The following is a 27,258-nucleotide window of genomic DNA, read 5'->3' as shown; positions in this document are numbered from 1 at the left end:
TTTAAAAGTATCACTTGCATTCATATACAAAAATGTAGTCAACCATTCCCAAATTTAAAAAAACAAAAAACCTAAAATATGCAGTTTTCTTATTTATTTTTTTGGAAAATCATGCCTGACTAAATTTACTCAAGAATAGAAATTGAAAATTAATTTACTGCAGTGTCCATCCTCTTTCAAGGAAGTTTAATACTATTATTTTATAGCAGAGTTACTCTAGAGTTGTATGATTTCAACATTATCTTTTTATTGTTTTAAGTCCCATTCAGATTGTTTTCTCCTGAGGTACAAGATTCAACAGTACATTACTTACGCCTCATTCTGCAGCATTTGGAAAAAGCAGTTAGCATGAGTTTTTTTCAACTATCCCCAAATGAAGACTCAAGCAATAAGGTAAATTCACCAGTACTTCTTAATGTCTACAAGATAGAGATCTAGCTTCTTTAAATTTTATTTGATCATTTATTAATGTATTGATTTATCCATTAAAAAAAAAATTTTCTTTTTTCAGCATAATTATCATACTGAACTTTCCCAATTAACCATAATTCTATTGGTTACATTATCATAAATTTGCACTTTATTAAGTACAATTAGTAATGTATAACATCAATCATGTAATGATTGAGAAATATTTACTGAATGCCTATTGCTTCCCAGTTGGGTGGGGAATAAACAATGCATTGTATGACAGAGCCAAAATCTAAAAATATCAAATGAACAGAAATTAACAACACAAGATTTAATAGGAGCAAATACATTGGCTTCCAAAGATAATTTATATAAAAAGACAGATTCTGTTCTTAATCATGTTCTGTCCAAAATTTTTATTAGTAACTTGGATGAAAGTATGGATAGCAGCTTATCAAAATATTATATGGTATCAAGTTGAAAGGGTTATCTTATATATTGGAAGATTAGATATCCAAAGACATCTTGACAAAATTCAGCAATGGGTTATATCACATAATTGCTACTTACTTCAATACTTTGGTAACCTGTGACCTCACCAAAATGAGCATTCTCCCTAATAATATGAATTAAAGCTAACCTGTTCTTTATCAGACTGTGATTCTTGTCCATACAAGAACATAATTGTTTTCAGCAATCCCAAACCATTTGAAAAAAAAATTAGGCATCATATGTAGTCGTTTACAGCCTAATCCACAAGATGATAAGACAGAAACTTTGAACAAGGTAAAAACTCCATGAAATAACATTAGAGTGCCCAATCAATGACCAATTCTCTCAAGCTACTCAATACTCAGGGTACTATGAGTTTCAATTTAAAAATGGGCTTGTAAGAACCAGTGAGGCAACTAGAAGGCACAGGGAAAGGTTAATGAACTGGGAATCAAGAAGAATTCAACTTGAATCCTGCCTTAGACACTTAATTCGTTGTGTGACCCTGGACAAGTCACTTGACCTCAACTGCCCCAGGGATAATAATAGTCCCTACCTTCCAGAATGGTTGTGAGGATCCAATGAGATAACATATATGAAGCACTTCACAAATCTTAAAGTGTTCTAGAAATGCTACCTATTGTTATGACTATACAGGCATTTTCATGTCTATACATGCTATACAGCCTTTCCATGTCATGGCAATGACTTGGCTTGAATCTTGGCCCAATAACACAAAAGACAGGAATACTGATTCTTCTCAGTCAAGTAAAGGTAACCAACTGGAATAAGGTATGTTTTTTTGTTTTGTTTTGTTTTTGTACAATAAGGTATGTTATGATGCAGAGAGAAGAGCAAATCCAAAACCACAAATCACATAGAAAACACAAGAAAGAACATTCATGATTGAAGAAACAGGATATTTTAGACTTAATTGGAGCTATCCTTTCCCCATTAGAGATTATTGTAAGCAGGAACCCTGATGAAGCCACTTTGTGGTCTCATCATCATGTTCTCCAAATAAAGGAAACAAGTATTGTCAGACCCCAAGCCTAGAGAAGAAAGGGAGAGAATTTTTTAAAAGAGAAGGGAATCCTGAGACAAATGGCTGGGAATACAGGAGACCAATTATGGAAGCAAAAATACAACAACAAAAAAATCTAAAATAGGGACCTAGTTCAAAATCAAATAAACAGAGAAGAGATTTTAACAAAAGGAGGATTGGCTGAAATCACAAAGAAAAATAATGCACTTTAAATAAATGTTACTATATGAAGTAAAATCAATTAAAATTACCTGATATAAAAAGCCTTTTGCAGATGCCACAAAGATTATGCAACATAAGCATGAAAGTACAAAATAGTTTAAAAAATTAAACACTTATAAGAATAAATTAACAATGTATTTGAGGTAGAAATAAAAATCCTTACTGCATAATTGAAAAAAAGAAAAAACATAACAGTTGAGTGAATATCATTGAATATAAAATGAATAGTCACTTCAAGAGATCACTTCAAGAGAAATAAAGACTCTGAGAGCAGCTACAATATCCAAATGTTAAAAATAAGGAAAAAATCCAAAAAAGCATGTCACAAAGCCAGGATCATATATTTATTTACAAATAACTTAAGGATCATAAATTTCTCATAAGAATATAACAAGTTAGAAAAATTTCCATATTTGAATAAAGAATTTTTAAAAACTCTCTAGAACTTCTGCTATAGGAAAAATATAATTATTTTTAAAACTCTGCTAAATATAATACATCAATTGTCCCCAGAAAAACACTTTCAAATTGCAGGGCATTTAGTGGTGAAATTTTGGGAAAGAGTACTTCAAATATGAAGGAAAAGAAAGCAGGTTATTGTGATGTTGTAGGATATCAGAGAAGAGAATGAAACGGTGTACTCTAAAAAGCAAAGGAAATTGAGTACCACCATTAAACTTATATTCTGCGCATTTAAGTTTAATTGTCAATGAAACAAATAGACCTATTCTCCTTGAATCAAAAAGTAAAATTCAGAATTAACTATAAAAGAAGATAAATAATGAACATAATAAGATTAAGGAAAACTTGATGTGAAAAATTGAAGAAAAATAATGTGACTTTGGGGAAATAAGTTTCAAACTATTCCATTTAACTGGATAGAAAAAGGAAAGGGCAAAAGAGATGCAGAAATAACAAATTAAATAAAAACTAGGAGAAAAACCAGTAGTTTTAGTAAATTCCACAAAACATGGGATAAGAAGAACAATAGGAGTTGATAACAAAACATGAGAACAGATGCAGCTAACTAATAATAAGGGACAAAGTACTGACTTACATAAAGGCAAAAAAATAATTATGACATAAATAGAGGAAAAAAGAAATCTAACAACTGATATTTTAAATATGAGTAGAATATACCAGATAATAAAGTGAAAAAGAGTAATGGAGTGGACAAAACAAATAAATAAACAAAAACACCCAACAATCTGTAGAAAGAATGATAATGTTGAATGAAAAAGATAAAATGAAAATAAGAAGCTGAAAAATGTGCCATATGATTTTTTTTTTAAGTTTTGATGTGGTTTTCAGACAAAGCAAAACAAAAAATCAAGAAGGTTAAACTTGAAAACTTCATTAGACTTCAAAGGTCCATAGAGAAATGAGCAAATATTAATACTAAAAATAGATGTATAAAGTGAAATAGCATCTAAAATCATTTAGAAAGTTAACAGAATTACTGAAAAACATAAATAATACTATGGAACCTTTCTTTCAGAATAAGACAATTTTTTTTTTAATCAAAGAAAATAAAGGCTCTAAAGAAATTGTTTCAACTAAAAAGATTTATTGACAATTCCTCATTGGGAACATTAAAGAATTTAAATGTGTCTCAACAATTTACATGTATTTATAAAAAGAAAAGAAAAGAAGCTGGGTGATATGACACAGAAAATATACGTAAAAAAGTGAAAAAAGAATGTATAAATGCCAAATATACTCTTTATAAACTTAGTACAATAAAATAACAAGAGAATAAGCAAAACATTTGTACTTAAATGAAAACAATGACATATTAATTTTTTTAAAAGGTATTAAAAGCAAAAACAATGTGAAAGGAAATAAGGATGTGTCAATTCATGAAAATTTCTTAATTACAATCTTCAGTCTTCAGAGAGAAAAAAAAAAGTCTCCAGAAATATACAGGGGAGGAGCAGGGGGATGCAGGGGGAATGATTTTAGCAAGAACATTTAAAAACTAAAAAAACAAAAACAAATGAAGAACAAAAGATTTTTTATTAAAGGAAAAATAGATAAAATGGAAAAATTTATAGATGCTTTAAAAAGATTAAATAACATAAAATATATTTTAGTTGACCTGATTTTTTAAAAAAAGGATACATAGATTATCAAATAAAAATAATAAGCTAGAGTTGTAATTAATTGAAGAATTATAAAGAATTATCATATTAGAGCCTATTGTCATATCAGAGCCTGGCAAATTACAATGCTTAGTAAAAGCAAAATTTTAAAAGAAATAGAAAATGCACTACAAAAATATTAAAAAGTTCAAATGATAAAAACACAAAATCAACTTTACAAACAATCAAATTTGAAAAATCCATCTCTCCACCACAAAGAATCCGCCAAAGTGGTAAAAAGTAGACTGAGAGAAGGTACAGGCAACACTGAACTTGAATACAATAAGAAATGACCTATTTCATATACCATATACTTGTTCAGTTATTCAATTGATGGACATCCTCTCAGTTTCTTTTGCCATCACAAAAAAGATCCTACTATAAATATTTTTGCACATATAGGTTCTTTTCCTTTTCCTTTGATCTCTTTTATTACAGACTGAGTAGTGGCATTGCTGGGTCAAAGAGTACACCTAGTTTTATAGCCCTTCAGTCATAGTTCCAAATTGCTCTCCAGAATAGTTGGACCAGTTCACAAATGCACTAATAATGCACTAGTGTGTTGATTTTTTCACATCCCATCTATCTTTTGTAATTTTCCTTTTCTTTCATGATAACTAGTCTGATAGGTATTAATAGTGACTTAGAGCATTTTTAAAAATAGAAATAATTCTGGTGAAGAAAAATGGGAGTTTCCTAAACAGACCGATATGATGGCATAGGGAACCCAAAAGCCAATTTATATATTTAACAAATTCATGTAATGATGAAAACAAGAACATATAATAGAATATAACTACAAAATATGTAATTGTACCATAAAAATTGTTTGAGAAATTCTCTGATTCAGAATAGGCTATAAATTACAATGTAACCTAAGCATAATGAAAAAACGATTTCTTTAATTACATGATGAAGGGTAAAGATAAAAGAGGTGATAGATCAACTAATCAGAAATAATGAAACTGAGAGATTAGAATATTTTACATTTTATATCTTTTCCCAAGGACCATAACTTTTTTGTCAGAAAGGATTGAAAAATAGAGTTAATAGGGAGTGATTACCCAAGAAAAATAAGAAGATAGTACACATGTTGTTGTTGAATATTTTTTCCATTTCAATTTTTTCATTCATATCCAACTTTTTATGACCCTGACATTGGAATAGTTTGCCATTTTCTTTTTCAGCTCATTTTACAAATGAGGAAATTAAAGCAAACAGGATTAAGTAATTTACTCCAGCTTACCTAAGTAGTGTCTGAAGCCAAATTTGAACTCAAGAAGATGAGTTTTCCTAATGCTACATCTGGCATTTTATCTACTATGCCATCTAGCTGCATCTTTACAAACATAGTAGGTGATATATAAATATTATTATTAATGTTATTACATAGAAGTACTAAACTCAGGGAATAACAGAATAAAATATTGACAAATTTGACAAGTTGTCAATTTATTAATTGCTTCAGATGTATACATCCTTCACTAGTACTGAAATAACCAGTGAAAATCTGATAGTTGAGATACTAACAATAATATTAGAAAGATTATAGAGATAGTAGAGTAGAGGGAGCAAAGATCTAAAAAAGGACAAATGTTCTGATTTTCAAAAATGGAAAGAAGAAAGGACACTGCAAATTACAAGGTCAATAAGTTGTCAATTCCTGCAAGAATTCTGGAGTGTTCTTAAAGAGATGGTTAGTAAACACCTGGAAAAGGAAGAGGAAATGTCACTTCAGTGAGCTAGAATAGATACTTGCTTGATCAACTTCATTTCCTTCCTTGCCAGCATTATTAGTCTAGCTGATAAAGGTAATGTTGAACATCAATTATTTTTTCTTACCAAGTTTTCTAGAAAACATTTGACAAAATATATTCTGTTAATCTTATTGAAAGATGTAGAAACATGGGCTAGGAGAAGAAAAGTACATTCAAATGATTTCTGAACTGACTGTGTTTTGGGGAGAAAAAGAGAGGGCACTAATGGTTCGATGTCACCTTGGAAGAGAATTTTCCAATAAAATTTTCCATGCATCTACAGTGATGATTTTGTGCTACATAGCATTTTTTTGTGAATTGGATAAAGGCACACATGACAAATATGCTTAATTAATTATTGAGGCAGCTGTGACATAGTGCTGGATCTGTAGTCAGGAAGACTTGAGTTCAAATTCAGATTCAGACTTCTTGGGCAAGCCACTTCCGCCTGTCTCTGTTTTCTCAACTATAAGGTGAAGATTAAAACAGTATCCACCACCCTAGGTGGTACAGTGGATAGAGTGCTGAGTCTGGAGCCAGGAAGATCCAAATTCAACTATAGCCTCTTACACTTACTAGGTATGTGACCTTGGGTAAATCATTTAATCCTATTTGCCACAGTTTTCTTATCTGTAAAGCAAACTGGAGAAGGAAAAAGCAAATCATTATAATATGACCACAAAGTCAGACTTGAATGAAAAATGACTACAACAATAAGCAATCCAAGGTTCTTGTGAGACTCAAATGAGATATAATTTGTAAAGTGCTTAGAATAGTGTCTGGCATATATCACATGCTATATAAATGCTAGATATTATTATTATTGTAACCATAACACAAGAATAACGAATCCATGGAATAATGGAGTAAATAAAAGAGTTTAAACTTGGATTTAAAATTTTGATTTCACAATCACAAAATTGAGAAAGTATGGTTAGAGAGTTTGTTTCTTTCTGGAAAAGGTCTAGGGAAATAAGTGAACTATATAGTCGATATAAATTCATAGTTTGATGTGCTAGCCAGTAAGAACTGGGATTGTGTTAAGAAAGGAATAGTTTCCAAGAATTAGAGGATTGTTCCATTAAATTCTGCACTATTATGTTGTTTATTTGTTATGCTTATTTTACAGTGGCACATTAAAGGTAAATCAAAGATAACCTGGAGAGCATTCAGAAAAAGACAATCAGACTGGTGAAGGAACTGTGGAAAATAGGTTGAGGGGGACAAATTATATCTACCCAAGTATTTAAAGACTTGCTCTGCTTTGTCTTGGAATGCAGATAATAAATTGGAGTTGTTAGAGGTTGATCAGTTGAAAAAGAGAAATTTTAGTCTTGGTGTTAGAAATAGCTTTATAAGAATTAAAACTATCTAAAAGGAAAGAGATTGTACTGTAAACAGAGATCCTCATTGTAGTCAAACTCAGGATTTATTCTTTCAGATTAAATGGAAAGTCAGGTAAATCTCCTTTTCAGAGTTCCATGTCTAATTTGAAAGAGTATATTTCTATGATGATAATATCATAGACTCCATTCTTCTGTGCCTTTCTACTCCTTTACCCACTTCTCCTCCCACTCATTATTTCTATATAACTATACAATGTGAATTAACTATTATAAAGGAATATTTACTTCATTGATAGAGCAAGAAATTATAAATATCACTTCCCAACCAAAAACAAAACAAAATTTTTGAATGTACGATCTTTCTATTAACATTTGTCTCTAGAGATACTGACTCATAATTAAAGTAGTAGTTATTATGTATCATTAGCCCCACCAAGTTCACTTCCAAATGTTGGATAATCAGTGGATGGATTCTTTTGAATTTTTGCTACTGCTGGAATAATCTAGGAAGATCATTTGGGATTTTACAATTCAGGATGTGGTTTCTGCCAAATCCTGACAGAAATTCCAATTCCCAGATTTGTGGTGGTTTACTTTTATAATCTTTCAAAGCTCACAAATTTATTGCCATCTTCAATTTCCTACACCTGAGATCAGAAAATCACAGCAGAGACAGAAGTAAAACCATCATAAATTCCTGGGTTATATACACTCTATGTGGAGGCCTGATGCCGTTCTTCCACTGAAGGTTTAATCCTCATCTCTTCCCTTAATACAACCAGGCAAAAAAGGACAGAACAGTAATCGTCTTGGCTACTTAGTGTTTTTTGAATGTCCTTACCCCATAGCTAGACTCCTACAACTAGTTACAGAAAATCTGTGCATGCTCCAAATTATATGTGGAGACTATATCAGCCAAGCACTGGACAGACTCAATCACGGCTGTTACTTCTCTCGGAGGTTTTAAAGGAAACACCTTGTCAAAGCATATGTATTTTGGAATGGGAGATAATACGTTGGAGTAGATGGTAGATGAGGGTGCTTTTAACTGAAATTGTCTTTCTGTGATACTTAATCATAAAATATGTCTTTCCATGCCCTTAGTTCATCCATAATTTTGATTTTTCAGATAATTTTGTTAGTCTATTATATGTAATTATATATCACATTTGTGACATGAATTCCTGCAATTCTTACAAAACAAAATCAGTGATGCAATAGGACCATGAAAATCAATCAATCATATGAAAAGTAATGGCTTCAACCTCAATTTAAGCCAGTGGGACACCTAAAACTTAAGGTTACATTAATCAAAGTATTATAGTATCCAGGAAATGCATACTCTGCTCCACTGGTGTCCTCTGTTCATACCATACCTGGAATATCATAGGACCTAAAATTAGAGGAATCTTAGGAGTGACTTTGTTTAAAAATAAACAAAAGGAGGTGATCAAAAAATTTGCGGAGACACTAAATAGTGGAAGCTGGATTTGAACACAGGTTTTCTTAGATCAAAATTAGTTTTATATCTACTAAACTATGTTACTTTTCCCTATTAAATTAATTTTTGAATGATGTATCTTAGCAACAATCTTGAGGCAAGAGCAGAAATAGAGAACAGTGTCTGGAATGGTCTGTCCATTCCAGAAATGAAATGAATCACTAGTTTAATGTGATTTCATCTCTTAGAGTCTTTAAACAGGAACTATATGTCCATTTGTCAAAACTGATAAAGCACTTCACATATGGGTTGGATTGAATGACCTCTTTGTTCTCTTGTGGCTCATAATTTGTGATATTATGATTTAGTGTATAATCTTACTTTAAAAAGAAAATGTCTCGAAAATATATGATGACTTCAAATGTATAATTAAATATAACTGACTCTTTAGACTGACACAGGAGATTTTGAAGATTCTCTTCTACTTATGAAGGATAATTTTATTTCCACGATAAAAAAATATACATCACAAGGTAAAAAACAAACAAAAAATGAGGCCAACAGAAAAAGCAACAAATATTTTGTTTCTGCTTCATGGTTGTATTGTTTAGTAGTACTGGAAGTTGAAGAGAATTTTATTGTTGGAAATACATATTAACCTTCATAGTTCAGTTATGGTCTGACAATTCCTGAGTGATTTGGCATATTTAAGCAGGAGGTGATTGTTGATATGAATCCCAACCACAGCCAGAGAAATGAAAGTTTCCATCTGTGATTTTAAGAATACAGAAAAAGACTGATTAAAGGTATATGATGGGAGAAATGGCACCATAAAGACATTTTCCTTGAGTCTTCTATTTTTTCTTCAATATTTTATGTCTGCATACATCCTGGAATGTGCTCCATTTGATCAACTTTTTGTTTTATTATTGCCTCAAGATAGATGTGATTTGTCTATGCCTCTCAGACTATGGGTTAAACACTAATCCATTTTGTTTCAACTTATGGAAAGGTAGCTAGCACTGGGAAAGAGATTAGCCAAATTACTACAAATAGTGCTTAATTCATTACCACAAATGTGCTTACTAGTCAACATTGAGGCCTTCTGAGTCCTTATTAAGCAGAAGGTAAGCGATTAGACTTTAGTTCGAATAGTAGTTCAGTCTGACTAATAGACAAAATCCAGTTTAGTAATGTGTCTTTATTTTATGCAACTTAGTGTAATTCTTGAAGCTAGATTTTTGTCCTGGGCATGATGAATGCATACAGAGTTGTAAGTAGTTAGACCATGTGGTACTATGATCTTTTCTTAATCTGAGGACTAGGTTAATATAGGGTCTGGGTACTAAATTCCCATATATTTAGTTATTTGTTTACATTTAAAGCTCAGAATTAAAATGAGGAATATAGAGGCAGACATTCTCTCATGCTATTTATAATGATTATACAAAGTAGAATGAATTCTATTCTTCTAAGCAGACTGCTCAAAGAAAGGGTTACCTATAAATTGACAACTATTTTCATATTTTAGACAAGTTTTACCAAGAAGGCCAAACTTGTGGAATTTTCTATATCTACTGATTGGTATTAATGTGCCAATGGAGAAACTTAATGCTATGCAACATTTATGAAGTGGCTATTATGAGTCAAAATTGTATTAGTATTAAAGATACAGAGATGAAAAGTTTGAAAGGCATTATCCTTTCATTAAGGATCTTATACTCTAGTGGGAACTAAAATATAAACAGATAGCATTATAATAAAATAATGATTAGTGTTCATATAGTATTTTAAGTTAAGATTTTCCATAAGCCAATTCATTTGAATCTCACAACAATTCCTTGATGTAAGTGATATTTATTATCCCCATTTTACAGATGAAGAAACTAAGAAACAGAGAGGTTAAGAGGTTTTGTCATGGTCATCCAGCTGGAAATTGTCTCATGCAGGACTGAACTCAAATCTTTTCTGATTCTAAGTCCCAAACTCTGTCCCTTTTGCCACCTAGGTAAAATAAATTAATAGGCAAGGTCAAAGAAAGATACATGAAAAATACAGGTTGGAGGGAACATTTCTACTTGGGAGAATCATGGAAGTCCATGTTGAAGAGTGGTACCTGAACCTGGCCTTGAAAGAAACAAGGATTTCAGCACTTGAAGACATGGACCAAGTCCATATGATAGATGAATGGAATATCAGAAATAGAGTTAAGCCAAATGAATAATAATAATAATGGTCCATAATTATTTAGTTCTGGGCACTGAACATAACTCTCATAAATGGTGCTGTGAAAGTCATTCAGAGAACCTCAGAAAGTCCCTGAGAAGAAACTTTCCTTATAATGTCTATCCTTCAGTGGTAGAACTAACAATAGGAGGAAAGTGAATGAAAATAGTAAAATGTAGGAATGGTAGAAGATGGAAAAAGACCAATTCTTAGACTTCACCCTTGATACAAAATAATTTGCTACATTCCTATTGTCTTGTCAACAAGAAATTGCTTTTTTAAAAATTAGGAGATGAGGGGGTTTTACATTATTCAATATTTAACATTTCTCATTGTTGTATTTTATAAACAAAGAATAATAGGAAGAGCACTGTATGTGGAGGTAAAATTCCAGCTCTGTTACTTAGTTGAATGATCAAGTCATTTATGCTCTGGGGCCTCATTTCTGGAGATCAAACTAGGTAATTTCTAAAAATCCTTTGTAGATATGTGGGATTCCTGGATTCTGTGTAAATATTTGGCAAATTATCACTATCAAAAATTCTAAAAGGGAATATTTGATATTCCTTCTTGGTTTAATAAAATAATACTTTTTAATACTATAATTTTAGTCTTCCTTAGGTTTTGAACTCTTGTTGAAAGAATTCAAAGTTGAAGCAACTAGGTGGTTCAGTGGATAGACTGTCATTAGACCTGGAATCAGGGTGGTCTGGGTTAATCTGGTCTCAGACATTTATTAGCCATATGACTCTGGACCTGTCAATTAACCTTTGTTTACTTTAATCAGAGAAAAAAATGGCAAACCATTCCAATATCTTTGCCAAAAAACCTCAAATGAGTCATAAAGAATCAGACATAATTGAATAACTGAACAATAAGAGTTCAAATATCAGTTCTACTGGTTACCTAGTGTTTATGATTTAGGACATTTCTCTTCACTGAGCCCCAGATTTCTCATCTGCAACATGGGAATAATAATAATGGCCAAGGATGCTTTAATAATATTTTATACTTACTGTTTCAACTGAACTCCACAACGACCTTTGAAGTAGGAACTATAGATATTGACAGTTAAGGAAGCTGAACCTCAGAAAGATTGTGTGACTTGCCAAACGGTCATGCAAATTGCTAGTAATATCAAATGTGGGACTCAAAACAGGTCTTCCTGACTTTGGCCCAGAACTCTATGCTTCTCAATGATCATCAGACCAGTGCAATAAAAGTTCAGTCAGAGCTATTTATAAACTTTAAAATTCTAAATAAATGTCAGCAGCAATCATCATTGCAGGAATACGAGAAGGGTAGAGTAACAGTATAAAGAATATAGTTAGAAGGCGCTATAGTCCACAGAACATTGAACCTGGTGCCAAGATTTTTGTTCAAATTCAGTCTTGGACACATACTAGCACAGGGTAATCTTGAGTAATTTAGATGACCTCTGTCTCAATTTCATTTACTCTAAAATTGAGATAATAATAATAGTACCTACATCTAAAAATTACTGTAAGGTTCAAATGAGATAATACTCTCGAAATATTTTGCAAACCTTAAAGCACAACATAAATAGTATGTTTATTTTTATATTCTTATTATTAATTCTGGAGTTCAAATGAAGACAACGTGGATTCTTATGCTACTTCTTACGCATGTTTGATATTTGATCAGAAACAATTCATTTAACCTCTTTGGATCCCAGATTCTTCATCTGCAAAATGGAGATGATAATATCCATAGTATTAATCTTGCAGGTTGTTGTAGGATTAATGAGAAAAAATATATACACATACAACACAAAGTTTTAAAAATATCTAGATTCCTAATTATTGTAATCATTTTGATGTGAGCCAACAACCTCTCTCTCTCTCTCTGTGTGTCTCTCTCTTTCTCTCTCTCTCTCTCTCTCTCTCTCTCTCTCTCTCTCTCTCTCGATAGTTATATCTATAGATACAGATAAATATCTAGATAGATAGATATTGAGAGAGAGAGGTTGTTGGCTCACACCAAAATTATATATATATTTATACACATACATACACACATACATATCCATATATGGGTATGTCTGTATATATGTATATGTATATATACATATACATACTCATATGCTCACATACATACAGTTTTTGTTATTTGATTGAATCACACTTTTTTGATCCATAATGAAGAAAAAATGGGAATTAAATAGAGCACAAGCTTAAATCTCCTGCATTTAGGAAACAAAGAAAGAAAGTAGGGTTGACTCAACAGGATATTGCTTTGTAGTAACTCTGTCTTTCTGTCTTAAGAAATGAATGTAACAATGCACAGTTGAGCAGGATTTGATATTACTGGTTTACTAAATTAAGGCAAGACAGATAGGATCCCACAGAATCTTCAGAAATATAATTTGTCATTCTCTGTCTCTTTCCTGACATGACATCAATCTGAAGTGGAGATTGTCCCTAAATTATTTTTAGCCCCCAGGACTAACAGAGTTGGGAATTTTTTCCCCTGTCCTCAAGTTAATTAATATTTGCATTATAGATCTTCCCAACAAGGAAACAAGAGACACATGAATTGAATCATTGCTTATTTGTCAGAGCCACCCAGAATGATTAAATGCTAGGCTTTTATCTTTTTGTTGGCTATTAACTTAGCCATTGAAATTATCTGTCATCTTTCTGCTTTTCTGGGAGTATATTCCCAAATAAAGACACTGCTTTCTTATTGAAACTGAGATCTGGTTTGTTTGTTTGTTTGTGTTTGTTTTTGAGAAATGAGATGGAAAACACTGGAGTTATTCTAAGGAAAAAGTTTTCTTGGCAAGGATAGAAGAGTGGTTTGCCATTTCATCTCTAGCTTATTTTATAGATAAGCAAACTGAAACAAACATGGTTAAATTACTTGCCCAGAGCCATACAGCTAGTACATGTCTGAGGCTAGATTTGAACTCATGAAGATGAGTTTCTAATTCCAAGCCCAACGATCTATTCACTGGGCCACCTATTTTTCATTGGGAGTATGCCTTTTATTAAAAAAAAAAAAGTGACATTTCATGAGGACAGTGTTATATTTCTTAAAGATCATAGGAGACATCTAGTTCAGCTTGTATTCTAATGCTAGAATTGCCTATACAACAACCATGAATATTTACTATATACCTACTATATTCAAAGCATGGCATCAGGTGCTGTAGTATCAGGATGTCAATCTCAGAGTCTTTCAGGAGTAGCAAACTGCCCATAAAACTCCCTAGTGCTGTCCAAATCAGATTAAAATGTAATTGGGAAATGTTTAATAAAAGAAATAAAAATACAGTTCAATAGTGATGGTGTTGATTTATGATTTTCTAAGTCTATGTGTGGCTAGCAGGTATTTCAATTTGAGTTTGGCGCTATTGGTAGATTCAAAGATGAAAAAGTCATGGTTCCTACTTTGAGGAATTGATTTTCTTTGTATGTGGGGATGGGGAAGTGTTGCGGGAAAGTTGGACAAGATAGAGATAACACATGCACACAAAAATTTTAAAAGTATTATAGGAAAATGGAAGAGATTATTTTTATGTTGAGAGGTTTGTTTACTGGTTATTATTTATAGCATTTGAACTAGACCTTGATGAGTATATAGAATATTGATAGGTGAAACTAGAAAAGACAATTTTAGGTAGAGGAAACAGCATGAATAAGCATGTGGGGATGGGTAATTATAATGCAGTCTTAAAAAACTTTTGATTAGGAGAGTGATATAAAGAAATATCATTATAACCTAATTGTCTGCAATGTCCAAAACTTTTTTTTTTCATTAATCACCCACTGTACCTTTTAAGAATTCAGTACATAATCTATAATTCCACTTTACTGAAAAGACTGAAGTCATTCAACATATTCAACAATCTGTGATGCTTCGCATATAAGAGGCATTAATAATTTTGTTAAATCTAATGAACAATCTTAGTTTCTCTATTTTATTTCTCATTTTTTCGTCAACAAAAGAAAATCTCTCCTGACTCCTCATTTAATGTAAACTTTCTATTTGTACCCATGATAGATATGATTCCCCTTTTCATTCTCACAGATTTTGTACCTACATTTTCTTAACTTCAGTGATTCCTCCAGTGACTTCTTCCCAGCTGCCTAAAGTTAAACTCATGTCTTCCCAATCATTTTGACTTTTTTGTGACAACCCAGGTACTGTACCTTCTATCTCCTCATATTGATAGCTAAATTTCTTGAGAAGGTTGACTACACATGGTGTTTCTACTTCCTTCAGTACTTAGACTCTTCCAGAATGAAATCATGTTTCTGCTCCAGGCAAAATCTGCTAAAACTGTCATCCTTATAGTAACAAGTAACCTCCTAATTATCTAATTAGATGTATCTTTTTCAGTCCTTATCCTCCTCTACCTTTATGGTACTTTTCACATCATTGACTATACCTGTTCTTTCTATAAGCAAAATAATCCTATTTCTTCTTCCATCATGTAATGTATTCATTATCCCTTTCACCTCTGTGTTATAGGAAAATGTAATAGGTGTGCTTTGATTTCTATGCCATTATCCAAATTATTTATACAATTATTAAAAGGCCTAGTATCAAGACAAGATCTAGGACATTGCATTTTTTCCAAATTGACATAAAACCATCAAGTCACTACTTGTTTTATTTGTCCATTCAACCATCATTAATCTACTTAACACTATTTTAACATAAACTTTTTTCTTTCTGTCTTTTCCAAAAGAATGGTAAAAAAAAAACTTTATCAACTATTTGATAAAATCCAAGTTAACTCTTACAAAAGTTTCCCAAGCAATCTTTCTAAACCCTGTCAGAAAAAGAAACAAGGTTAGTTTGGCAAGACTTGTTGGAGTTTAAGTTAAAATGGCTCTGTGTGGCCACTGCTCCCTTTTCTAAAGAACTTCCTCTTTAATGAAATAGTCTAGAATTTTGCCAGGAAAAAAAAGTCATAGTCATTGGTTTATAGGCCCGATTCCATACTTGAAAATTTGATTTGAAAGTTTACTTCCCTCATATGTTATCCCAGAATATGAAGAGAGTAGGGATGGGGGGAGGCGGTATTTTTACTTTTGACAAGTTTGAGCAATGTTAAAAAAACTTCCTGTTTATTCATCTTTGTTTCATTTTGGTGAATTTCAGTTTGACAAAGTACTTTAGTCTTGAAGTTGTGATTTGAAATATTTAATAGTGCGATTAACATGGAGGTAGAATCTAACTGATATTTCATAGGATTAGAATCAAATTTTGAAATATAATCACCATAATTATAATGCGATTGTAATGGAATTTTAAAATGACAGGCAGATTAATAAATTGTAGTCTTCACGCCGAACATGCAGCCTTCCTATAATTTAAAGTTAGAGAAATGCTATTTTTTTAGGGTTTAATGGAAGCCATTTAAATATTAACACACTATAAATGTTTCTGTTGGTTACTTAGAAATACCTCCAGGGCATAATTCTTCCTTCAGAACCATTTATCATCTTTAATGAAGTGAACCCTAATAAGGTTAGTAAAGCTAACCAAAATTCAAGCTTGAATTTTTTTCCATTTATTTTATTTTTCAAATGACAAACATTATTTTCTTTCCTTCCCATTCCATCCCCACTCCCAGTTTTAAAAGAAAAAGAAAAAGAAAACCGAAAAGAAAACCAAAACCTCATAAAAAATATGCATAGTCAAGTAAAACAATTTCTCACCTTGGCCATGTCTGAAAATGCATTTTTCATTTGGCATCTTGAATCCATCACTTCCATGCCAGGAGGTAGGTATCACTGGTCATCATCAGACCGCTAAAAATCATGGATGACTATTTTATTAATCAGAGCTATTAAGTCTTTGAAAGTTGTTTACCTATATGTTGTTGTTATTGTAGAATTTATTCTCATCATTCTGCCTACTTCACTATTCATTAATTCATAGAAGTCTTCCTGGGTATCTCTGAACCCATCTCTTTTGCCATTTCTATAGCATATTTGTATTTTTATTACATTTAAATGCCACAATTTCTTAGTCATTCCCCAATTGTCTGAGACTTCTTTTCTTTCCAATTCTTTGACACTAAGAGACAGAGACAGAGACACAGAGACAGACAGAAAGAGGAAGTAGAGAGAGAGAAACCACGAGAGAGAGATTCTCTGAGTAACTTTTTTTTTTTTTTTTACAAATGGATTTTTTTTCCTGCTTTTTCTTTTATCTCTGGGGACATAGGTTTACAAGAGGTATAACTGAATGACACAACATGGACATAATTCCAAATTGCTTTTCAAAATGGCTATACCAATTCATAACAAATAACAATACACTGATGTACCTATTTTTCCCACAATCCCTCCAATCTTTGCATTTTTCCTTTTGTCTCCTCCTCTATAACATTCTAATGGGTATGATGTGGAAACTCAGTCATTTTAATTTGCATTTCTTTAATTATTTGTAATTTAGGGTATTTTTCTTGCATCTACTGACATATGTTGAAAAGCCCAAGTGTCTTTCTTTCAGAACTGACTTTTTATATCCAATGACTATTGTCAATTGGGAAATGACTCTCGTTCTTATAAGTTTGAATTGATTTCTCATATACTTTGGATGGGAGACCATTATCAGAGATTGGCTACAAAGATAATTGTCTAGTGAATTACTTCCCTTTTAATTTTTAACTCTACTTGGTTTGTTTCTGTAACACACACACAACAGAGACAGAAAAACAGAACAACTCAGAGATAGAAGAAGAAACTAGTTATACACACACACACACACACACACACACATACACACACACACGACAGAAACAGAGACAAAGACAGAGATGGGGAAAGTCAAATTAGCTGGCAAAGTCAGAAAGACTAAAATAAAAAGATTTTCTGGAGAAGATGCAATTCAAATTTTTATTAAGTTATTATGAGAGAGGAGTAAGATACCTTAATATTAACAGGGAATCCAACAAAGATTAGAGATAAAATACAGGGACTTGCAAGAAAGTAAACTTTTGGCTGAACTCAAGTCAATTTGTTTCCCAGATGCTTAGGTCTTTATGCTCTGAAGATGTATATAACCCACCCAGGAAAATGATAATCTTGTCTACTTGTAGTTCTGGATGAGTACTTCAATCTCCTGTAGTGTCTACCATCTCTGCTAAATGAAAGGCTTAGAGAGTATTAAATCCGAAACCCTCAACTTAACATCTGTAGATATCAAAGCATAAGAAAGGTTAATGGATTTGCTAAGATCATAGAGCCATTGACTGAAACCATATTTGAGCCCGTGTTTTCCTGACTTTGAGTCCAGTGCCCAATTCATTGGACTACCTGTAATATAGTTACAGTTAAATCTCAGTTAAAAGAGAAAATAGTTGTTCATTTGTGTCCAGTTTTTCAGAACCTCATTTGAGGTTTTTGTGTGAAAGATACTATGCCATTTTCTTGTTGATCTCATTTTACAGATGAGAAAATTGAAGCAAACATGATTAAGTGACTTGCTCAGTATCCCACAGCTAAGCAAGTGTTTGAGGCTAGATATGAACTTCACTGTATCAATTAACTGACCTAAGAAAATTCATTAGTTCACAATAATGATAGATTTTCTAAATTGCATTTTAATATTTTTGAATTCTTTAATATCAGAACGAATGAACGAGCAGATATTAAGTACTATTCTAAACTCTGATGAGGATATAAATAAATTAAAAAAATAGATAATTCTTGCCCTCAGCCATGTGATATCCTAATAGAGGGAGATGACATATAAAGGAATCAGATGAAGGTTGGATGGTAAGGGCCAGAGAATTTTAGGATACAGTAGCAGCATGCATGATAAAGCCTTGTGGTCCATCTTACTGGAAGACTTGTAGTTGGAAACTCTTAACTCATCTGTAGGGTAGGAAAAGCCTTTTTAGAATAGCTGGGGTCAGGGGAAAAGCATAAAGAAGGAACTTTATTGGTTGTTATTCTTATTTGACTTTCCCAGATAGGGGTCTCAATAACCTGAAAACTGATTGGGAAGGGGGAGTAAAGTCGAACCAACAAACATTTATCAATTTGTCATGATGTGTCAATAAAACCATAAAGATAAACAGTCCTGCCCTCAGAAAATAAACTTTTGAGTAAAGGAATTTGCCATTTTTCAGTCATTTCTGATTCTTTGTAACCCATTTGGGGTTCTCTTGGAAAAGATAATAGAATGATTTGCCATTTTCTTCTCTAGATCATTTTGTAGATGAAAAAGCTGGGGCAAAAAGGGTAAAATAATCTGCCCGGGGTTACATGATTAGTAAACATCTGAGACTTTATTTGAACTCAAGTTTTTCTGACTTCTGAACTCAAGGTCCCAGACTTTCACCACAGAATCACCTATCTTCCCCTTAGTAATCAAAAACAACACATAAAAGTGAGATAAGAAGGACAAGTGAAGATAAGTGTATGGAAAAAAAAAAATCCTGAGTCAAAAGTATAGCCTGGAGAGGAATAAAATCATGTTTGCTCAGAGAATCCTGCTAAAAATGTAAGTAACAGGAGCAGAAGGCATTTCCAAAGTGAGAGGTAGTCCAGGGAAAAGTAGAGGGAGGATCCAGTATGAAGAGGTTTCTTTGACATGTAGAAAGTCCTCAGGAAAGTTGTGATTACAGACTGGGGAAAAGTTAAGACATGGTTGACTTGGTCATCCTCCTTAAAAATGAAAGTTTTGAGAAGAACCAGACAATCAGAGTGAGGGGGCCACAAATTTAGTTCTGCATTTAAGGAAAATTATTTTGGTAGTAGTAGGTAGACTAGATGGAAAAGTGGGGAAATTTGCAGCAGATATCTTGCAATAATCTAGATGAGAGATGTTAAAGATATGAACTAAGGTAAGGGTGGTATGTGAGTGAACAAAAGGGACCAATTTTGGAGATGGAAAAAAAGTAAGACTTGGACATTTAAGTTATATATGGGGGAGACTGAGAAATTGAAGAAATGTTAATGTTATGAATTTGCAAGTCTGAAAGTTTGATGGCTCCCTAAACAGAAATAGTTAAGTTATTGAAGAGAGTGGAATTTGAAGCAGAATGAAACAATTTATATAGTGGATAAATAGAAGTTGTCTTCTAGAACAGTTATAATAGAGAGAGGTCTCCTAAACCATTTTTAATGTAAATTTCAGTGAAACTCAACAGCAGCAGTTTTATTTTTCCTGCCATGGGCCCTTTGTCAATCTCTAACTGATTAGCTGGGTCAATTGGGTGTCCCAGTGGATAGATCACAGGTCTGGAGTCAGGAAGTCAAAAAGACCAAAGTTCAAATACTGCCTTTGATGTTGACTGGCTGTGTGACCTGGCCAAGTCATTTAACCACATTTACCTAAGTTTCCTTATCTGTAAAATGAAAAGAAAATGGCAAATCATTCTAGTATTTAACCAAAACAATCCCAAAAGGGCTCACAAAGAATCGGCTGATTAATAACAATGAACTGATCAATCAAATTGAGAGTTTATAGCAAGAACTATTACATCACTGCTGCCATACATATAGAAATGTGCTTTTCTGGTGTCGTCTGCCAAAAGTGGAGGAAATTCTAGGAACCAAAATAGAGGATGTTGATCAAACATGATATATGTAAATAAGAATCAATACGATTGGACACATTTCCTTAAATATTTTATTACTCTAATCTTGTTATCTTGAAAAATAGCACAATGTACATTTACTTCTATTTTTTCTTATTTCTTGTTAGTCTTAAAAGATTTTCTTCCTCTTTGTCCTTATTTTTAAAGGTTACTTCCTGTTTGTTTCCTTGCTCCTATGCAAGCTGTTTCTTCTTTCTAGTTCCCTTCCCTTCTCATTTCTGCATTTACTTTTTAATCAGTCTTTCTCTGTTTCTCAATTTTTAAGCCTTCATTTATCTTTTAATTAAATCACCAGGGGGGTGCATATCTGAAGCCCTCAAGGCTCACTGTGACTTGGCGAAATAGAGAAGGCTCTTTGCTGCCTATAAACAAAATGGTCATTTGAATGAAGTGCAAGAATTATTTTCGTAGTGAGGTCGATTTCTGAATTACTTCTAATATTATGCCAGCCCATATGTCTCATTTGGAGGTAGAACTATTTTGTGAAATAGTTAACATTTCTAATTCCTTATCAATTGTATTTCTGCATTTGTTTGAACTTACTCTTGAAAGTGGGGTCTTGTGAAATCAGAGGTTGCCATTTGTGATTTTTCATGTACTGATAAAGGTTTGAAAATAAGAAATCTGTCATATATTGTCTTTTTGACTGAAATAATAAATTTGTAAAAGAGCCAATTTGGTCATTTTAAATATTATAATAACTATAGTCTGCTAAATCCTACATTTTGGAAAAAACATATATATACATTTTTTTTATCAGAAAAATTCCCAAACCCTAAACTGATCACAGACAGAAGGCATAATTTGGTGGTCATACAGAGAGAACCATACCCTGCCAACAATGCCACATGGAATTTTGGGAATCATAAGGTGTTTTTTTTTTTAGAAGAATAAATCAAAGCATCAGTCAGAATAGCAAACTCACATAAGAATTCTGTAAGCTCCATGATAAGAAGTGTGTCCTGCGTTTCTTTGCAACCCTATGGAATCTGGCACGGGGCCTCTCTGTACTTAGCAGGGAGTCAATAAAAATTTTGACGATATAAATTTTAGTGTCAGTTACTACACTCTTCAAGTTAGTTTGTCACAATTTGGCATATCTGTGCCAAATTTTCTTTTGAATCCTTTGTGTGTACTTTATGCACTGGCCAATTCAAATCATTTTGGTATTGGATAGTTGACACTGCTATCATTGTAACAAACTGAAATTTTCTTAGTTATGGGACACAGATAAAGGCTGAAGGTGGAAGCATAGAAAAATTGCTAAATAAGATAGAAAAGCAAAGCTTTTTTGTTAATAATCAGAATTATGGGGATAGAGTGAAATGATCTGATGACAGAAGTATAAAGTTTGTCATGTACCTAGAAAAGGAAAGACTATCTCAGAAGACTCAATTCAGTAAACAGTCAAGATGAGGACTAAAAAATATACCATCAGATATGGCATGCTTATTTTAAACAAGTCAGTTTTAATTGTTCAATGAGAAGCATTTACTCTGTGCAAGTTTCATGCCAAATGATGGGTATTAGGGTAATAATCTTCTTGGGAAAAAAGCTCAGCAATATCCCTGACTTCATAACATCAATCCCTTCTTTCCTATTTCTAAATAAGAATCACTTTAAAAAAGGACCATATTACCATCCACCTAGAATCTTGGATAAGCCTGATTTCATGTATTTTTCTCCTTTTACATAGATCTAATCATGTCATTTGTCTACTCAGAAAATCTTTAAAGATTACTATCTATTATATCAGATTCAAAGTCCTCTTCCTGGAAATTAAACCCTTCCAAAATTGGACAGCAATATAGCTTTCTAGCTTTATCTCATATTATTTTCTTCTTTATTCCCCAAAAGATATCTTTTCTCTGCATATACCCTGTGAATTTTCTCTCCATGCTTTTGTTCATATCATTCCTTGTTCACATAATTCCTTTGAAATGACCTTCCTCTTCCCTTTCGACCGGTTAATTCATAAATATTCTTTAAAATCCCAAATGAAATTATACCTTTTCCCTCCACACATCGCATAGCCCACACACTGGAAATTATTTTATTTCTGTATGGTGTTCTCCTTAAACTGGACCAAAAACTCTATAAACATTGGCCTGGGGCCTAATCTAAACTTTGTGCCTTCCCTACTACTCTCTTCTTGATACTCTTCAACTTAATGATGTTCTTTTCAGAACTGCCTTCCAATAGGAAAAACACTGGAGGAACATGTCTTAAGTTGTCAGGATACTCAAATTATTTATGATTCTTTCCTACACAGAGATAAACTGTTCAAAGATCTATGATTTAATCTATTAAAACATTGTCTTCTAGTAGCATTTATAGTACATAAAATAACAATCGTGATGACTAACATAGCACTATAAGGATTTCACGGTGCTTTACATACATTTAATTCTCACAACAGCCATAGGAATTATAAATATTCTTATCCCCATTTTTATGGATGAGGAAAATGGGACTGAGAGAAATTATATAACTCTCCCAGGATCACATAGTATTAATTGCCTTAGGCAGGACCAATACTCAGATTTTCTTGATTCCAAGTCTAGTATTCTACCCTGAATTCAATCAAGCTATCATACAGATTTGCTAAACCTTTGTTAGGTGGTTATTTGAAATAGCTTCATGGTCATATTTTGTTTACATGTCATACAGGTATGTGTCATACAGGTATAGAGCAGTGAATACAGGTATATGGCACACTGTAAATCCTGTTTCTCTCTGCCTTTCTTTTTTGCTTTTCCAACATCCCTTCTTTAGACTTAGGATCATGGATCTAGAACTAGAAGGAAGGAAGGAAAAATGGAAGAGATTGAGGAAGGGAGGGAAAGAATGAAAAAAAAAAAAAGAAGCCACAAAGGAAAGGGGGGAGGGAAAGGAATGAAAGAAGGAAGAAAGCCACAGAGGAAAGGGGGAAGGAGGGAATGAAAGAAAGAAGAAAGTTACAAAGGAAGGAGGAGGGAAGAGAGGAAAGCAAGGAAACAAGGAAAGAAAAGGGAAGGAAGGAAAGAAAGGAAGCAAGGAGAGAAAAGGGAAGGAAGAAAAGGAAGGAAAGGGAAGAGAAGAAAGAAGGAAGGAGGAAGGGAGGGAGGAAAGAAGGAAATGAAAGAGGAAAGAAAAGGGAAAGAAGGAAAAAGAAGGAAGGAAAAAGAAGAAAAGGAAAGAAGGAAGGAAAGATAGAAGGGAGGGGGAAGAAGGAATCATACAAAGTAAGAGACTACCAATTTAGTTCTGCATTTAAGGAAAATTACTTTGGTAGCACTAGGAAGGCTATGGAAGATGGGAAAGTAGGAAAATTTGAGGCAGATTTCTTGCATAATCAAATTTTTGAATAATCTAGATGAGAAATGTTACAGATCTGAACTAAGTGAATACTATGTGAGTGAACAAAAGGGATCAATTTTGAGAGATGTTATAGAGGAATAAAAAATAAGATTTGGCTACTAAAATCATATATAAGGATAATATGGGGGAGGGAGATTGAGAAGTTGAAGACAGTGCTAATGTTATGAATTTGGGAAGTCTGGAAGGTTTAATGGATGCCTCAACAGAAATGGTTAAGTTATTGAAGAGGGCAGAATTGTGAAGCAGAATGAAACAATTTATATAGCGGATAAATAGAAGTTGTTTTCTAGGACAGTTGTAATAGAGGTCTCCCAAGCCTCTCAAGGAAGGGAAGGAGGAAAGAAGTAGAGGGAATTAGGGAGAAAGGAAAGGAAGAAAAGAAATAAGCATTTATTAAATACCTACTATATCATAAATATTTTACAAATATTATCTTATTTAATATTCACAACAACCTTGAGAGAAGATTAAGTATGCGCTATTTTGCATTTGAAGAAATTGAGACAAAGAGGTTAAGTGTCCAGGGTCACATAGCTAGTAAGCATCTGGGGCTGGATTTTTGAGTCTTCCAAACTAAACACTTAATACTTTTATTGGACTATTTAGTTGACTCTTAAGGAACTTCAGACGTCATTTAGTCCAAATCTCCCATCTTATAAAATGAGGTAAGTGAAGCTTAGGGGGAGATTAAGTGGCCACAAGAGTAGTAATCATCAGAAATAGGATTTGAATACAGATTCTGTGATTCCAGTTTCAATATTCTTTCCCCCATAAAGGACACTTCACTGACCCCTCTCCTCATTGTGAGATAGACATTCCTCTGCACTGATCAGGGGGAAAAAAAGAGTAGATTCTATAGAGCTTTTAATGCAGATTAAAAGGGAAATCACTCAACTCAGAATAAGACTTTATTTGCAAGGTAGAATTTTGGGAAATTGTCTAAATAATTTTTTAAAAAACCTAAACATATTTAACCTCAATTATCTGAGTATTTCAGCAAGAGTAGCTCTTGGCATTTATTATTCATACAACTTGTGCTCCTTTTATTGTTATTGAAACCTACCTACCCTTGAGGGCAGCTTCTTTTCTCTGACTTTTCTTTATCCAATCCATCCCTTGAACTGTCTTCCTGAAGGCTATCATGACTCACCCGTGGAATTTGCTCCTTGTTGTGGTTGGCAAGGTGCCAGCTTTCTTGGTGTCCAGGATTTGCTGGATGACACATCTGTTTGCCTTGGCCTTGTCTAGCTTGGCATCATACATCTCTGGGTCCTGAGTTGGAAAAGATGTTAGCTACAGGCTAGGAGTGGAAAATTTTCAGGTGGATTCCATTGATGTACATTTCTGGCTTCTATATAAATATTTGAAAGTATCTACTCAACTGAGTGATCCAGGTTTGTAACCCATATTTTCACTTTGAAAATATAAGAAATGTTGAAAAAACATGTAAAATATCTCTATATCTTTAGGAAGCATGATGTCAAAAGCTGACATCAAAGCAAAATTAATTCTTTTATCCATAGTAATAATCCCTCAACAAGCATATATTACTTACTTACTATTCCTTATCCATGGGCAGATTTGGTTATGACTATCTAAGTGAAAATTTGAAAGATGTTTCTTTCATGGAAACATTTACCCTTATCACAGTGTGGTCCAGACCCAGTGGTGGCAATTTTCAGCTTTTCTTTCAAGTCAATATTTATTACATATGTAGTAGTGGCTTATACTCTGCTAGTATCCTGAATGCTAGCCAGATCCTTGAATATTAAGTAATATACTGGATATGACTGGTTACTTATAAATAGTATTTTTTTCCCAAATACATGCAAAGACAGTTTTCAACCTTCACCTTTACAAAACTTTACGTTCCAAACTTTTCTCCCTATCTCCCCTTCTCTCTCTTCCTCATGTCAGCAGACAAGTGAATGTAGATTAAACATGTGCAGTTCTTCTAAAAATATTTTCATATTCATCATGTTGCACAAGAAAAATCAGATCAAAAGAGAAAAAAAAAACAAGAAAAAATTTTAAAAAGCAAATAAATAACAAGGTGAAAATACTATGCTTTGATCTACATTCAGTTCCATAGTTCTCTCTCTAGATGTGGATAGTACTTTCCACCACAAGTCTGTTGGAATTGCATTGTCACCTCTCTTTTGAAAAGAGCCAAGTGTATCACAATTGATTATCACAAAATCTTGTTCTTCCTGTGCACAATGTTCTCTTGGTTCTTCATTTAGCTTCAATTCATGTAAGTCTTTCTAGGCTTCTCTGAAATCAGCCTGCTTATTATTTCTTCTAGAACAATTATATTCTGTTACATTTGATTACCATAACCTATTCAGCCATTCCCCAATTGATGGACATCCATTTAATTTCCAGTTCCTTGCCACTGCAAAAAAGGCTGCTACTTTTTTTTTTTTTTTTTTTTGCATATGGAGATGCTTTTCCTCTTTTTATGATCTTTTTTTGGGATAGACCAGTAGAGACACTGCTGGATCATAGTTTTATAGCCCTGGTTAGTTAATTAAGTGTATGTGATATTATATTCAGCCACCAAGCAGTTGTTAAGTATTTACTATGTGCCAAGCACTGTGCTAATCATTGAGAATCCAAAGAAAAGTAAAACTATGTATGTTTGCCCTCAAGAAATTTAGTATTTTAATGGTGGAAGTAGCAGATAAAAGGAAAACTAATAAAGTGGTAGTTTCTGTTTTTAAGAAGCAGGCAATCATAAAGACCCTTCCACATTGCAACTTTCCCCAATCATGGTTTCAATATATCATGAATCAGCACAAGAAATAAATGGGAGAAACTTCTGGGTGTTTTGTGGAAATTGCAGACAATATTCAAAAACTGTCAGATGACTCAGAGTCTATGACCAAATGTTTAACCTAAATTTTACAATAATGTACTTATAAATATTCCATAAACGTAAAAGAAACAAATTCTGATTCATTTCTGGTACAAAGGGAGGGCCAAAAAAATTATTCCTTTCATTTTCCATTAAGTCACAACACAACAATGGGGAAGTACAACAATTGCTCATATTTTCTTTTCTCCTTTCCCTATTTACTTTCATTGGTCTATAGAATTTTCTTTCTCTATGGTGTCATCTCCACCAAGACATAATAGTCATTTATATAACATTTTAAAATTTGTTTTTTTTTAAACAAATTTGTTTTTTAAAATCTGTTTTGCTTATTCAAATCTCTTTTGAGATTC

At 32.8% G+C, this 27,258-nt stretch overlaps 1 protein-coding gene across 2 annotated transcripts in view; it reads left to right on the top strand.

The window, feature by feature from the left end:
* Positions 1–27,258, top strand: part of LOC127543843 (uncharacterized) — a 148,287-nt gene that overhangs the window by 95,971 nt on the left and 25,058 nt on the right. For both annotated transcript variants that reach the window (XM_051970166.1, XM_051970165.1), the window contains exon 5: positions 260–393. In XM_051970166.1, coding sequence (XP_051826126.1) covers positions 260–393 — 134 coding nt within the window. The remainder of the gene's footprint in view (positions 1–259; positions 394–27,258) is intronic.

Source organism: Antechinus flavipes, chromosome 1 (genome assembly GCF_016432865.1).
Source record: "Antechinus flavipes isolate AdamAnt ecotype Samford, QLD, Australia chromosome 1, AdamAnt_v2, whole genome shotgun sequence".
NCBI classification, from domain to species: Eukaryota; Metazoa; Chordata; class Mammalia; order Dasyuromorphia; family Dasyuridae; genus Antechinus; species Antechinus flavipes.
This window is presented reverse-complemented; position numbering and strand designations above follow the sequence as displayed.